General features: G+C 47.4%; 1 protein-coding gene across 13 annotated transcripts in view; it reads right to left on the bottom strand.

Moving 5' to 3' along the window:
• Positions 1–3855: 3855 nt before the first annotated feature.
• Tpm3 (tropomyosin 3) overlaps positions 3856–15408 on the bottom strand; it is a 30343-nt gene continuing 18790 nt past the window's right edge. For 5 of the 13 annotated variants that reach the window (XM_057794150.1, XM_057794149.1, XM_057794156.1 and 2 more), the window contains one exon: positions 3856–5343. In XM_057794150.1, coding sequence (XP_057650133.1) covers positions 5261–5343 — 83 coding nt within the window. In that variant the 3' untranslated portion in view covers positions 3856–5260. Of the gene's footprint in view, positions 5344–5368; positions 6445–10754; positions 13136–14268; positions 14352–15408 lie in introns of those variants that run through there. The other 8 variants (XM_057794152.1, XM_057794151.1, XM_057794157.1 and 5 more) reach the window with 8 other exon arrangements.

Below are 15408 nucleotides of genomic sequence, written 5' to 3'. Positions count from 1 at the left end.
TGGTGGCGCACGCCTTTAATCCCAGCACTCGGGAGGCAGAGGCAGGCGGATCTCTGTGAGTTCGAGACCAGCCTGGTCTACAGAGCTAGTTCCAGGACAGGAACCAAAAAAGCTACAGAGAAACCCTGTCTCGAAAAACCAAAAAAAAAAAAAGAAGCTGGTGTGCTTGTCTTGAGTTCCCAACATCCACATAAAAGTGATAAAAGTGGAGGCACAGAACGCCTCTCATCCCAGCACACTGGGGAGGCAAAGACAGAAAGGACTTGAGTGCCCAGCAGTCTAGCTGATCTGTGAACAATGGGTTCACCTGAGACGACACCGCAAAAACAAGTGAACTGTGATTGAGGAAGGCAACTGGCATTGGCCCCTGGCCTCCGAAATCCCCTCACACCAGAGCAAAAACAAAACAAATGTAAAAAACCCTTGTTTTCTCCAAGTTTTCAAAAGAGTAGTCAGGAGTATAAGCAGTATGACGCATTAAGGAGTCTAAGTCTATGGAGTTCACGTGGTTGTCATCACGTAAGTGTAGTTCAGTCTGTTAGATTATGTGACCTGTCTTCACGTTGTCTCCACTGTACAGGTGATGATGTTAAAGGATTTACATCCAGACATTTGGGTGTGCCTGTGAGTCCACATTGTCACATGGGTCCACAGCATGGGCATGGTGGTCAGAAGCTCATCAGCAGGAGTCAATTCTCCTTCACTACATAGACCTGGGGACCAATGTCCTTAGGCTCGGCCAGCCACTGAGCCATCTCCCTGGTCCCCTTTGGTGTGAAGCTGTTTCACTTTGTAGTACAGGCTAGTCTGGAACTTACTACACGTCCCAGAATAACCTCAGGCTTTGCCCTGACCACCTACCCTTACTGGAATTATGGTTATGAGTCATCATGTCTGGAGTACCCAAGAATTTAGGAGCTAAGTTTTTTTTTGTTTAGTAAATATTTTGAGCCAGGCATGGTGGCACACACCTTTAATCGTAGCACTCAGAAGCAGGCCAGCCTGGTCTACAAAGTGAGTTCTAGGACAGTCAAGACTATGCAGAAAAACTGTCAGTCACCATCAGGACTACCCTGTCTTGAAAATCCAAATAAAATAGAGAAAGAGAATGACTTTAAAACTGAGTATTGCGAGGGGCTGGAGAGATGGCTCAGAGGTTAAGAGCACTGATTGTTCTTCCAGAGGTCCTGAGTTCAATCCCCAGCAACCACATGGTGGCTCACAACCACCTGTAATGAAATCTGGTGCCCTCTTCTGACCTGCAGGCACACACGCAGACAGAACACTGTAAACAAAATAAATAAATCTTTAAAAAAAAAAACAAAAACTGAGTATTGCCAGGCTGCACTGGTGCACGCCTTTCATTCCAGTACTCAAGAAGCAGAAGCAGGTGGATCTCTTCTCTTCAGTTTGAGGCCAGCCTGGTCTACAGAGTGAGTTCCAGGACAGTCAGGGCTACGGAGAAACCCTGTCTTGAAAAACAAACAAAGGAATTTAAAAAAAAGGGTGTGGAGAGATGGCTCAGCAGTTAAAAGCTCTTGCTGCCCTTTCAGAGGACCTGGGCTCAATTCTCAGCACCTGCACGGCAGCTCACAAATGTCTGTAACTTGAGTTCCAGAGATCCAGCCCCTCACAGACAGCGTGTAGTCAAACACCAATGTACAAAGAAAGAGCTGGGCATGACAGCTTGTACTTCTAATCCCAGCACTCGGGAAGCAGACACCGGTGGCTCTTTGAGTTCAAGGCCAGCCTGGTTTGTATTCTAAGTACTGGCCCAGCCAGGGCTATACTGAGACCATCACACACAAAAGTTAAAAAATGAGTGTGTGAGCCGGGCGGTGGTGGCGCACACCTTTAATCCCAGCACTCAGGAAGCAGAGGCAGGTGGATCTCTGTGAGTTCAAAACACACACACACAAAAAAAGACACCCAAAAACAAACAAAATTTGCAAGTATGTAGAAGTCAAAACGTCGGGCTGGAGAGATGGTTCAGAGGTTAAGAACACTGGCTGCTCTTCCAGAGGTCCTGAGTTCAATTCCCAGCAACCACATGGTGGCTCACAACCATATAATGAGACCTGGCGCCCTCTTCTGGCATGTGGGCATACATCGAAGCATAATGTTGTATACATAATCAACCAATAAATAAATCTTTAAAAAAAAATCAACCTAGGAGATCTTCCTGAAATGCTTTAATTAAAAAATTTTTTTAGACCAGGCTGGCCTCAAAACTTACGGAGATCCACCTCCCTCTGCTTCCCGAGTGTTGGGATTAAAGGTGTGCACCACTACCTCCTAGCAAAAAAAATTTTTTTGGCACATACTTTTCTTGGGGGCGTGGGGGTGGCCTAGTTTTTTGTTTTGGTTTTTTTCGAGACAGGATTTCTCTGTAGCTTTGGAGCCTGTCCTGGAAACTAGCTCTTGTTGTCCAGGCTGGTCTCGAACTCATAGAGATCCACCTGTCTCTGCCTCCCAAGTGCTGGGATTAAAGGTGTGCGCCTCCACCACTCGGTTTTTTTTTTTTAATTGAGCTCTACATTTTTCTCTGCTCCCCTCCCTGCCTCTCCCCTCCCCCTTCATCCCTCTCCCAAGGTCCTCATGCTCTCAATTTACTTAGGAGATCTTGCCTTTTTCTACTTCCCATGTAGATTAGATCCATGTATGTCTCTTAGGGTCCTCATTGTTGTCTAGGTTCTCTGGAGAAGCACACACTTTTAATCCCAGCACAGGGAAACAGCAAAGGCAAGTGAAACTTTTGTTTTTTCAAAACAGGGTTTCTCTGTAGCTTTGGAGCCTGTCCTGAAGCTAGCTCTTATAGACCAGACTGGCCTGGAACTCATAAAGATCCGCCTGCCTCTGCCTCCGGAATACTGAGATTAAAGGCGTGTGCCACCACCGCCCTGGCTACAGGCAGAACTTTTGAGGTCAGCCTTGTGTACATAGTGAGTTTTTGAGTTTCAGGATAACCAGGCCTATTTATAGAAACCCTGTCTCATGAAACAAAATGGAATTTTTCTTTTTCTTTTGGTTTTTGAAGACAGGATTTCTCTGTAGCCCTGGCTATCCTGGAACTCACTCTATACCAGGCTACCACAAACTCAAAAATCTGCCTGCCTCTTGAGTGCTGAGATTTAAAGGTATGCACCACCGATAAGCTTAAAATAATTTTACAAATTATGTCTGTGTGTGAGCTTTCCGAGTGTAAGTGGAACACACGTGCAGAAGCCCTCGGACACCTGGAACTGGAGTGACAGAGTCAAGTCACCACTGATGCTGGCGACCCCCTCCAGCCGCCCCCCCCCCCCGCCCAAGCAGATGCTCCCAATTCCCAAGCCACCTCTACAGCACATTGTGTTTTTGGAGATGAGTATTTTTTTCAAGATAGGGTTTCTGTGTAGTCCTGACTGTCCAGTAACTTGTTCTATAGACCAGGCTGGCCTGAAATTCAAGAGATCCAACCGTCTCTGCCTCTTGAGTACTAGAACTAAAGGCACATAACACCATGTCTGACCATTTGAGACAGGGTCTAAACTGAACTTGAAGCTTATTGATTTGGCCACTGGCTGGCCAGCATGACCTAGGGATGTTCCTGTCTCTGCCTGGCTGGTGGGCTGGGACTGTGGATGATGCACCAGAGCTGAAGTCCTCACACCTAGGAGAGCGCTCTCCCATGGGTACCACCTCCCTAATCCCAGTCACGCTCTGAGCCTGTTTTTACTTTTGTCTGTTTCCAGTGTGTGTGCTGTGTTAAATCCTGAGGCTTTCAGGCACGAAGACCTGACTTTTAGCCCGGTCTGTGGAGCCCTGTGGAGGAGAAAGCACACTTGGTTTAACAGAGTCAAGTCGGTCTGAGGGTTGAAGGACTGGTTCTTTATTTCAAAATGTCACGTGTTGATATTCAGTATCAAAACAGTTGCACTATGGGGTTCTCTCTGGACAGGAGTACAAACAAGCCAGTAAGCTGCAGCGTGTCCACCTGGAACAGGCCTTGAAGAGACTGCCTGAACACGGCGACTGGGTGGGGATACTTGAAAGGTCGGCACAGCGCCAGCCCACAGACCGCAAAGGATTCTCACAGCCAATGGGTTGACCAAGATAACCCAAGTCCCCAAAAGCAAAATTTCAAAATAATATAAAATTTAAAAAGTTTTTTACATAAGCTATTCAAGATTCCTCCAGCTCTGGCTGATACGAAGCACAATGAGATGGCACTTTAAGAGACAGCAGCTTCGGGAACGGCAGTGAGATGGCGTCCACACGGCTAAATCAGTGGCACGAACATAATCTTCCTTTTCTTTCTCCCTCGGGGCAGGTGAATACTAAGGGTCAGCATGATCCCTGTAAGCAGTTAGGAAGGGGCGGAGGGGAGACCAGTGGGGCTGGGGCTGGGGCCCGCGCAGTAGCATGCTTGCCTGGCATGCACAAGGCCTGGGGGTGGGGCATTGCAGACGCCTCACCAACTCATTTGGTCACGACTGATAGAAAAAGTGAAACATAAAAAACAAGGTTAAAGCCGGGCGGTGGTGGCGCACGCCTTTAATCCCAGCACTTGGGAGGCAGAGGCAGGCGGATCTCTGTGAGTTTGAGACCAGCCTGGTCTACAAGAGCTAGTTCCAGGACAGGCCCAAAACCAGAGAAACCCTGTCTCGAAAAACCAAAAACAAAAAACAAAAACAAAAAAACAAAAAACAAGGTTAAAGTTGTTCAAAGATATCAAAGATGGAACCTTCACAGCCCGGAAGAGTTTTTTTTTGCTTCTGGCTAACTTCCTAGAATTCCCTGTTGTTTGGCTAGGACTTGGTGCAGAGAACTGAGGTGTCCCACAGTGGAGCCTGCTGGGCTCTGCTGGCTGTCCTCTATGGAGAGAGCAGTATCCATTAGGTCGGCATGTCACCTTCCAACAGTGACAAGGAACTGGGCTGCTGCTCCAAGCTGTGGAAGCGCTTGGAATGTTACAATGGTCGCTAAGACAAAAGGAATCACAATGTGCAGATCAAGTGCACTGAAGACAAATGCATTGTGCTCACACTCCCTTAAGTATTGTTCCCAAAGGTGCTCAGCCCCTCCAGCTGGGAACTCTGGGAAGAGGCTGACACAGTTTTATGAAAAAGACATGAAGGGTGGAGGGGGGCAGGAGGGAAAGCAGCCTTCAGTTAAAAAGATCAGCCCTCGGTTTCAAGGTCAGCTTCGGGCAGGCTGGCCTCAGGCGGAGTCAGGGTCAGAGGGAGGAGCGGTGGCAGGGCGGGGACTAGGGGGTGCTCTACATCTCGTTCAGGTCCAGCAGGGTCTGGTCCAGCATCCTTTGTGTACAGAGGTGTTCCTCTTTGGTGCACTTCAGCTTATCTAGTGGGAACAGAGAGGAATTACACAAAGTCAGTTTCAAGCGCTCCCTATTCTGAGACTTGAGCCAGTCACAAGGAAGCTATAGAAGGCAGCTATGGCATCCCTGGGTTCTGTGGGGACTCTGGCATACCTACTGAAGCAGAGGCATTTCTCTGCTGCCTGGGAGAGGGAACTGGGGCTTGTCGGCCATTCCCTCTCCCTCCCACAGGTCTCCACAGAATCAGGCGAAAGCACCAGGCACCCACTCTGCCCACAGGTCAGTTTCTCCTTGAAATGTCACACTAGAGCATGACTGCTGCGGATGAGGACAAACACCAATACCTCAGTAAAGAGCACAGGAAGATCCCCCTGCGGTAGGTACTTTCTCCACAGAGCAGGGAGACAGGGGTCCTCAGGTTTAAGTCAAGAATACTACCCAGACACATTTTTGCGAGCAAAGCCCCATCGAGATTTCAGCAAGGCATCAACAGAGTAGGCCCCAGACAGTGATATACAACTAAACCCAAAAGCAGCAAGAAGGAAACTATAGGAAGAAAGGACACCAAGCAGTTAACCTGTAGGTAACTATGGCGCTTCACGGAAGGGAGGAAAACTCGCAGATCAGTGACGTTCACGCTACACACCCTTCCTTCCCACCCGTTTCCACCCAGTCAGAAGAGCCCATCTCTGGGCCTGAAGATGAAGCAGCTACAACATCTTGTCAAGTCAGTCTTTTTATTGTTAGAAAATATCCATGCAAAAGTGTCAACCCTAAAGCGGGTGCACAGGTGAGAAGGCTGCAGCTAAGGCTTCCCAAGTTCCCCACTAAATTTCCAGGCCCCTTCCTTCATCATCTACAATTTCTCCTAAAATAGAGAATTGCAGTTTCATGGGGGTGTCAGGAAACGAACAGTATTCTAACTGCCCTCAATAAAAACTAACTTGCTTAGGGCAAAACAATAACTTTTAAAAAAGACAATCAGCTTTTTGCTGGGGTCCAGGTCAGTGGTGTGGGTTTACTGGGCACAGGGAGCCCTGCCCATCAGTCACACAGATCATGCAGCGTTAGCTTCAGTTCATTAGAAAGCAGGCGGTTTCGCTCAAGTTGGCTGTAGAGACGCTCTGCAGCAGCAACAGAGAAGAGGGAAGAGGAAAGGAGGAACAGGAGGAGAGAGAGAAAAGGGGAGGTTAGTACAAGGCCGAGGCAAGTGTGTCTTTCTGCTAGGTGGTCTATGGAACATGCACCGAGTGGCAGGAGGCATGGGGACTCGGCAGGAAGGCAGGCAGTTGGTGGAAAGACCAGCTGTAGGGCATTCTGAATGTGAAAACAATCCCTTCCCATGATTTGTCCCCTGGGCTAAGACAGTCACAGGCAGATATAGTGAGCTTACAAAGAGCCATTCAGCCACGAGGGGTTGGAAAAACCAATGGCAATACCTCAACTTTCCCAGGTCAGAGGATTCAACACAACACCATGCTTAACGATCTCACCCAGTCAATCCTTTATTTTCAAATGCTTCTTACTGTCGTGTTATTTACCAGACACATACTCAAGTCGTCCCCAACTCACGTTCAGGTCTCCCTTTTATATAAGAAATTTGGCCTATTAGGGTCACCAGTATATGCAGCAGTCAAAAGGACATCAGCCAATTATAACTACTGCAGAGGCTGCTCTTCCAAAGGACCTGGGTTTCTTTGGAACCCAGCACCCACATGGCAGCTCACAACAACCTAGATTCCAGGGAATCCAATGCCCTTATCCGGCCTCTGCAGGCACCAGGCATGCATGTGGCACACACACATACAGGCAGGCAAAACACCCACACAAAGTAGTAAGTTACAATTAATTTAAAGAATAATTACGCTGTCTCCTTGCTCAGGGTGGTCATGATTCTAATTCAGGCCAGTGAAAAGGGGGGGGGAAGCCTAGGCTAGGGAGAAAATTTTAGCTTTCCATCTTGCTTTGAATATGAATGTGAAGTCCAGCGCTATGTATTTCAATCTTAAGAAAACAAAGAAACTCTAGTTTTCATAGGCTACAGCTACCCATCAGTGGCTAGACTCCTTAGCTGCTGTGTTTACTCAGGTAAACACTTAACCAGTGCTCAGAGTACATCTTAAGGAAGAAATGAAGATTTTCGTCCCCACTCCACCCCCCTAAGGAGAAAAGTTTTTTTTTTTTTTTTGGTTTTTCGAGACAGGGTTTCTCTGTGGTTTTGGAGCCTGTCCTGGAACTAGCTCTTGTAGACCAGGCTGGTCTCGAACTCACAGAGATCCGCCTGCCTCTGCCTCCCAAATGCTGGGATTAAAGGTGTGCGCCACCACCGCCCAGCCTAGGAGAAAAGATTTTGCTCACTGGTTTGCCTCAAACTTGATCTTGCAGCTGTGACCTCCCAAGTGACTGGGATTAAAGGTGTGCGCACCCCTGCCCCAAGTTATAGATGCATCTTAAACACAGGTAACAAAAGTTTGGCAATACGAAAGCTAAATTATTCTTGGGCCACCCTTCTATCAGTCTCTGAAGTTCAGGTTATTTTATTTTATTTATTTTTATTTTCTTCTGAGACAGAGTCTCACTATGCAGCCCTGGCTGTCCTGGAACTCACCATGTAGACCAGGCTGGCCTCAAACTCAGATCTGCATGCCTCTGCCTCCTGAGTGCTAGGATTAAAGGTGTGTGCCACCATGCCTGGCTCAGAAGTTCCAAATTCTAAGTTCAACTTCCTGTTTCGATGTGAGACAAGGTCTTAGTTTAGAAACAGGCCTTGCTCTCTTGCTGGGAGTGACTGTGTGGATGAAGTGCTCAGCCAAAGCAGAGGGTCTTAGAAAGCTGCACTGTCCCTCCTCCCTCCCAGGAAGCGTGGGAATGTGTACAGGTATGTTTCAAAGGCTCTGTTTTGCTAAGACTGTATTTCAGACTGGCTTCAAACTTGTGTGCTCCTCCCCCCTCTGCCTTCCAATTACTTTTAATTAATTTGAATTTAAAAAAATTCATGTATATTTTTAATTATAGATGTGTGCCTCTATGCCTGGCTATGCAGAATTTTTGACTGATAGTGACAGAAGGTTCTAAAGGTATGTATGGTAAGAGGGCAGCAATATGCTAACGTGCAGAATCTTCCTGTTGTAATGAATGGCGGGCCGGTCATTCCCACATCATCTTCCTGTGTACAATTACCCTATGTGACAGAAAAGGAGTGGTCAATAGGCTCCACGAGGCTTGGTGTTGGTGTCTGATTCACCTGACAAGTAGCAAGCCCTCCAACCCAAAAGCTCTCACCTCTCAAGCTGTTTTACTACGTGTATTTCCCTTCCTACATTGAGTCCCACACCTGGCTTGGGAAAGAGGGGCAGTGCCTACCAGTCGTCCTCTGACCTCTGTATCTGCATATGCCTGTATGTCACATCATGCCCGCAGTACCCACTCATATAGTGCATGTGATTTATCCCAGGGAGCTGCAGTGTGGCTATTCCTAAGGAAGAATGACATCCACCACTAGGTGACAGGAGCCCAAGCACATTTGTTCCTCACTTAACAGTGGCAGCAAGGGAGGAGTAAACCAACTGCCCACTGCCCAAGTCATTTCTTCCTTGGCCCCAGCAAGAACCAGGATGAGAGCTGTGACACGAGACTTTGAAAGAAAGGAACCAACCTAGCACATGAAGATAGCCTCACTTTTCTTGTAGAAAGAACCCACCAATGGGGTGAGGCAGGAGCCAGCAGGAAGCAGAGAACAGTTCCCTCTTTCTCAGTCCCTGCTGTCCCTAGCTCACTCTTCTGCTCTTTAAATGGTGCTTGGGGTCGATTCTAGGATCCTGCAGGCACACTAGGCAAACAATCTACTATTTAGTGGTACACTAAATAAGCCCCAGCCTGCTTTTAACTTATTCTGAAACAAGTCTCACTACATTCTCAGCCTGGTCTGATACTTCTGTCCCATACTAAATGTCTATAACTCCTGAGCAATAATTATCCCATCACTCGAATGACTTGAATGGAAATGAATTTTATTTAGTTACAAATATTAAAACTGGACTCCTAGCCTTTCCACAAGACATGTTTAAGAGTCAAAGAAGCAAGTGACTATCACACTGTACATCAGTGCCCAAATACTAAACATTCTCTCCTGTCTCTTGAATATGTTATCTCCTTGCCCTTGACCAGCTCAAAACAGACCCTCAAATTCCTAAAGCAGCAGGGTTACCATCCTTCTAGGTCTGTCTGCTGAAGGTCAAAAGCCAGCATCCCTGAGCCACTCTCCTTCCTCCTACAGAACAAACAAGTTCACTTGGCTTCCTGCCAGCTAAGCTTCCCCACACCCCCATGTGGGGGTTTTTCTGGCAGTCCTGGAACTCACTCCACAGACTGGCCAAGCCTCTCTTTATTTATTCCTTTTCACACCTGCAGTTGTTTTTTTTTTTTTTTTTTTTTTTTTTTTGGTTTTTCGAGACAGGGTTTCTCTGTGGTTTTGGAGCCTGTCCTGGAACTAGCTCTTGTAGACCAGGCTGGTCTCGAACTCACAGAGATCCGCCTGCCTCTGCCTCCCAAGTGCTGGGATTAAAGGCGTGCGCCACCACCGCCCGGCCACACCTGCAGTTGTTGATTCTGTTATTCGGGTTTTTTTTTTTTTTTTTTGGTTTTTTTTTTTGTGCGAGACAGGGTCTCTCTATGGAGCCCAGGCTGTCCTCAAACTCACGGAGATCCTCCTGCCTCTGCCTGAGTGCGGGGATTTGAAAGGTGTGTGCTATGACTGGCACCTGTACATGTTCTTTATGGTTGTGAGGTGTATTACTTAAGCTATAATCCCTCTGCATTCCAAAATCTCTCCTATCAACTCCTCTCCTTCCAGCTTCGGGATCTTGTTTGCACCTGCGCACATTTCGGGGTCACCCCTGAACCAGGATGTCACCTCCTTGTGCCTTCAACACCATCAGTTTTTTGGTACCAAACTCAGTAACTGAACTTTACTTCCACACACTCAGCTGTCAGGCCCTGAAGTGTCCACCTCACCAGCAGGGCTGCACATGCCTGGAACCCAGCATCCGAGGACGGTTGAGATGCTAGCAGATGAGTAAGAAAGCAGCTTCGGTGTCACCTTCCTCCCATTACCACCGGAGCACAAGTCCCAGTCACCCCAGTCACTGCAGCCTCACCTAGTACTTCCTAAAGCATGGCATATCCATGGCTAATGGTGTGTGCACTCATAGCATGCCTGCGTGGACTTTAAAGAACACATGCTCCAAGAGTGACTTTGAAGAGAACATGGGTAACAGGCCAACGTGACAGCGACCACAGAAAATGGTATGCAAATGCCTGCAACTTGGGGCCGGCACATGCTGCTAATGTGTTCTCACTGCAATATACCCACACACATATAGAAACACAAATACACTAATTTTTTTTTTTTTTTTTTTTTTTGGTTTTTCGAGACAGGGTTTCTCTGTGGTTTTGGAGCCTGTCCCGGAACTAGCTCTTGTAGACCAGGCTGGTCTCGAACTCACAGAGATCCGCCTGCCTCTGCCTCCCAAGTGCTGGGATTAAAGGCGTGCGCCACCACCGCCCGGCCTAGTCTTTGTTTTTAAAGACAGAGTCTCACCAGAGATCCACTGCTGGGATTAAAGGTATATAACACTCCACCCCACCCTGTGGATTTTGATTGAGGGTCTTGTTACATAGTTTGATGCGGCCTTGAAGCCTCCTTTATTTATTTATCTGTTTGTGCATTGGTGTTTTGCCTGCAGGTACGTCTGTGTTACTGCCACAAGGGTGCTGGGGAGTGAACCCAGTTCTCTGGAAGAGCAGTCAGTACTCTTACCCACTGAGCCATCTCTCCAACCCATTTTAATAGATTTGGTCTTTTTTTGTTTGTTTTTTCAGAGATAGGATTTCTCTGTGTAGTACTGGCTGTCCAGAAACTCATTCAGGCTGGCTTTGAACTCACAGAGATCTGCCTTCCTCTGGTGTGCTGGGATTACAGACTTGCCCAGATTCAATCTTCTCCTAGCTTTCAGATGAACTCTTCTTAGGAGGGAGGTACACACATATTCACACACCACCGTGGCATTTCCATCTCCTGTCCAACCACAAAGCTTCCCAGCAGCACTTTTAGCAAATCTGCCTCCCAAATCTCCCTTCGCAGTTGCTGTGTCTTTCCTTAACTCTGTGTGTGTGTGTGTTGAAGCTTATTTCTGCTCATTATATATAAATCAGTCTTGAGGCTGGTGATGTAGTTCAGAGGTAAAGGCTGTGTTCAGAATTCTTTATCACCCAGACAACACGAACAAATCTCATCTAAAACTGGCACAGTGGTGGTGCAGGTCTTGGAAGGGCAGAGGCAGGACCGCCAGGAGCCCAAGAGCAGTTTGGGCACATACTGTTCTAGGACAGCCTGGGCTAGTGCAAAACTATCTCAAAAATGCCAATTTGGGAGCAATCATGGAATCAGTCAGTGCCCCTCCCACTTAGCTCCCAAACTCTCCTATCTGCAGCTCACCCAGCAGCTTCGACTTTGAGCTTGTCCTCTCTCCTTAGAGAGCATGCAGGCAGTTCCCCATCTGATGTTATTCGCCACCGGAATAGGGCAGCTAGACAAAGTCAGCACCTGCTTGACTAAGCCAACCTCCACCTCACTCTCCAAGGCCATGTGGCAGGAAGACAGTATAGGCAATGGGGTGTGCTTCGCTAGAGACTTAGACTAGGGAACACTTCTCCACCTGGCGCTATCTTTCCTTTCTCTTCCTTCCCTCCCCTCTTTCTTTGTGGTACTGGGGTTCAAACTCAGCTTCGCGCACACTGAGTGAGTGTTCTCCCGCTGTGCCGCATCAATCGCACTGGATACTAAGAAGAAAAGTAAGTTTCTAATCCTATTTTGATAAGGAACTGAAATACTATGCAACATTTATCTATAATGTCAAATGTATCTGCTGTACAGAACGAACTCTGAAGTGCTGACATTCAATTCTACAACAAATACCCAGAATTTCTCTAGTGGAAATTTAATAGTAAGTCATTATCCCCATGTGTACGTGACTGTCTTCATTTTTCCAATCGTCTATGTGTGTCCTGGTGATCTCCCATTAGAAGACAAAGCTGAACAAATGGTAGCAGCTCAAATAAGTGCGAGAGGCTTAAAGATGAAAGGTCATCTACTGACAATTCAACCCGGCCTGTTACATGTTTAAATGAAAGAATGGATCACACAGAACACACATGTGCTCTGAGGATGTAATGTCTGAATCTTTAGCAAAAGGGTGGCTTATTAGGAAATAATTCATTGGTCTGCTGACCATACTACATGGGAAAGGGGCCTAAAGAGGTGAAAATGCTCCAGATCGACTGTTTAAGAACTCGGAAGTCAAAGGCGTGAGATGGCCATAAGGAGTAACATTAGACTTCCTACCACGAGGAACCTTTACCAGTTCAGCACTGACAAGACTCCAGTCAGTAAGTTTAAGTCTCAGGAAGAAACACACGCACAAATGTAGCTTTGATTATACATCATCAGAATGCCCTTCCATCACACCCGCAGGGCTCCTGAACATCAATCAGAATGTCCTTCATCACACCCGCAGGGCTCCTGAACAGCTCTGGCAATAACAAGTGCAGGAGGGCATGAGGCTTCTGGCAGCTCAACATTTTAATTTGGGATGGGGGTGAAAGCAAATATGTAAATTGCTTTGTCCCCCCACCCCCAGCCCTAAGGCTTTGGGAACCAGCCAGGCTGACCCAAATGGAATCCAGAGCGAGTGGGGTGTTGGGTTCCCCAAGGAAAGGGGTTAGATCCAGAGCAGAACAGAACCGGTGACAGTTTATCTGCGTGAAAAAGGACACTCCAGGTGAGAAGGGCTCAGCTCAGGAGAAAGAAAAGGTAAAGAACAGTGGAGAGCCAGATGCTTCAGGGTGCAATACTCAGCTACTTCTGGGTTAGTGGGCAGAAGAGGCAGATTAGCATTAGGGATCAGATAAAGTCCCCCAAAACCTTTGGTGCTGTTCACTGGTTGGCTTGCTTAGGGACTTATCTCAATTCTTTTTTTTTTTTTTTTTTTTTTTTTTAGGTTTTTCGAGACAGGGTTTCTCTGTGGTTTTGGAGCCTGTCCTGGAACTAGCTCTTGTAGACCAGGCTGGTCTCGAACTCACAGAGATCCGCCTGCCTCAGCCTCCCAAGAGCTGGGATTAAAGGCGTGCGCCACCACCGCCCGGCTGTGTGTATGTGTTCTTGTTTGTTGAGATAGGGTCTCTATGTAACCCTGGCTGTCTTGGAACTTACTATGTAGACCAGGCTGTCCTAGAACTCAGAAATTTGCCTATGCCAGGATTAAAAGTTCACGCCACCACATCCATTCAGTGTTTTGCTGTCTTGCCGGGCAGCATTAGGTGGCCTTGAACCTGCATCAATCCTTCTGCCTTAGCATCTTCATTGCAAAGGTTACAGTTGTGTGCCACCACACCTAGCACTGAGAAAAGAAGTGAAAATGCAGTGCAAAGGAAAACTGCACAATGGCACATGGCTGTGATCTTAGCAGTAGGGAGAGCTGGGCACAATGGCTGTGATCTTAGCGGTAGGGAGAGCTGGGCACAATGGCACATGGCTGTGATCTTAGCGGTAAGGAGAGCGGGGCACAATGGCTGTGATCTTAGCGGTAGGGAGAGCTGGGCACAATGGCACATGGCTGTGATCTTAGCGGTAAGGGTAAGTCAGAAGAATTGAGTTTGAGGTTAAGGTGGTTTTCAGAATTAGACCCTGTTAGAACTAGACGGGCGAATGAGAGAACACAAATTATATCCAAGATTAGATGCCTCCCCAGGTTCTGCCAAACAAGTAAGCAGCACCAACGTTTTTTAAGTGGGCGGAAGTTGCGATTCAAGGGCAAACCCAAGCACACTCTGCGCAGCAGCCTGCACCCTCACCCGAGCCAGGAAGCCAACCCCACACTGCTGCCTGATAGTTACATAGAGGTCATGTCATTGAGGGCGTGGTCCAGCTCGTCGCTAATGGCCTTGTACTTCAGTTTCTGGGCATAGAGCTCGTCTGGATAGGCACAGGAACCACGGGGATGATGGAGGGGACAAAGTGAAAGGTATCAGAAGCAGATGAAGAAAGGGAATCAATAGAAAATAGGAAAAAATGTGACTGTGGGTCTAAAACCAGGAAGGAAAAAGACAAAACTATTCTGGCAGCTGTGACGGGCCATTTTCAGTTGTGTGGGAATTCATTCAGCCAATAGCCTTTTAGATAACCGCCCATTAGGGCATGGCCTAAGGTACTATAAGCACAGACAGGATTGTCCCTTATGCCTTTTGGCTTGGTTGGTGGTCCGAGTTTGATGGTTCGGCTGGTAGCTCCTAGTGCCCACAGAGCAGAGGAATGCAGCGGCCTTCTTATTGTGAGTGTTCCCCAATAAACATGTTATCCTTAATTATGGGCTCTCATGAACTTCCTTTAATTACATGACATTCAGTCTACTTTTCCTCAACAGCCAACAGTTCTTCCTGCCGTCTCCAAGTGAGTGTATCAAGAACGGAGAGCCCGAGCGCAAGTCAGAGGGCTCCCAGAGACTGCTCCCACCCAGTTCCGAACCAGCGATAACACTGAAGGAAGACAGACAAGGGAGCAGGCACATGCACAGGGCCACTTCTCTGTTTACTCAATGTGATCATTATTCATGGGCCCTTTGCTCCACAGGCCGCCTCCTCGAGCCCTTCCAAAAAACAGCCAGTTACTAAGAGCGTATCCAGGGAGTTCTCAACAGAAAAGACCTGTTCCCCTGTTAAAGCGGTTTGGACAAGCTGCCGAACGTCAACAAGAAGCTTTGAGATTAGTCCTGGACAAGTGTCCTACAACTTGAGTGATAAAAAGAGCTCCCAAAAGTGGCCACAGGGTGACATACAGGCCTTCACTATCTCCTGAAAAATTCATGGCTTCCATTTCAACTAAGACTCAAGATTTAAGACTACTAAACTAGAGATAAAGATAGTCCTTCAATCTTTTCAAAGGAGAGACAGCAGATTCCAGAAATAGGTAAAGTCTTATTAAAGGAAAAGATTAAAAACCCAACTCTCAAGTTTGACCACTTTGCCTAGCTGCT

Source organism: Chionomys nivalis, chromosome 18, assembly GCF_950005125.1.
Source record: "Chionomys nivalis chromosome 18, mChiNiv1.1, whole genome shotgun sequence".
In the NCBI taxonomy this organism is placed as follows: Eukaryota; Metazoa; Chordata; class Mammalia; order Rodentia; family Cricetidae; genus Chionomys; species Chionomys nivalis.
Note: the sequence above shows the minus strand (reverse complement) of the source record. Positions and strands in the feature narration are given on the sequence as shown.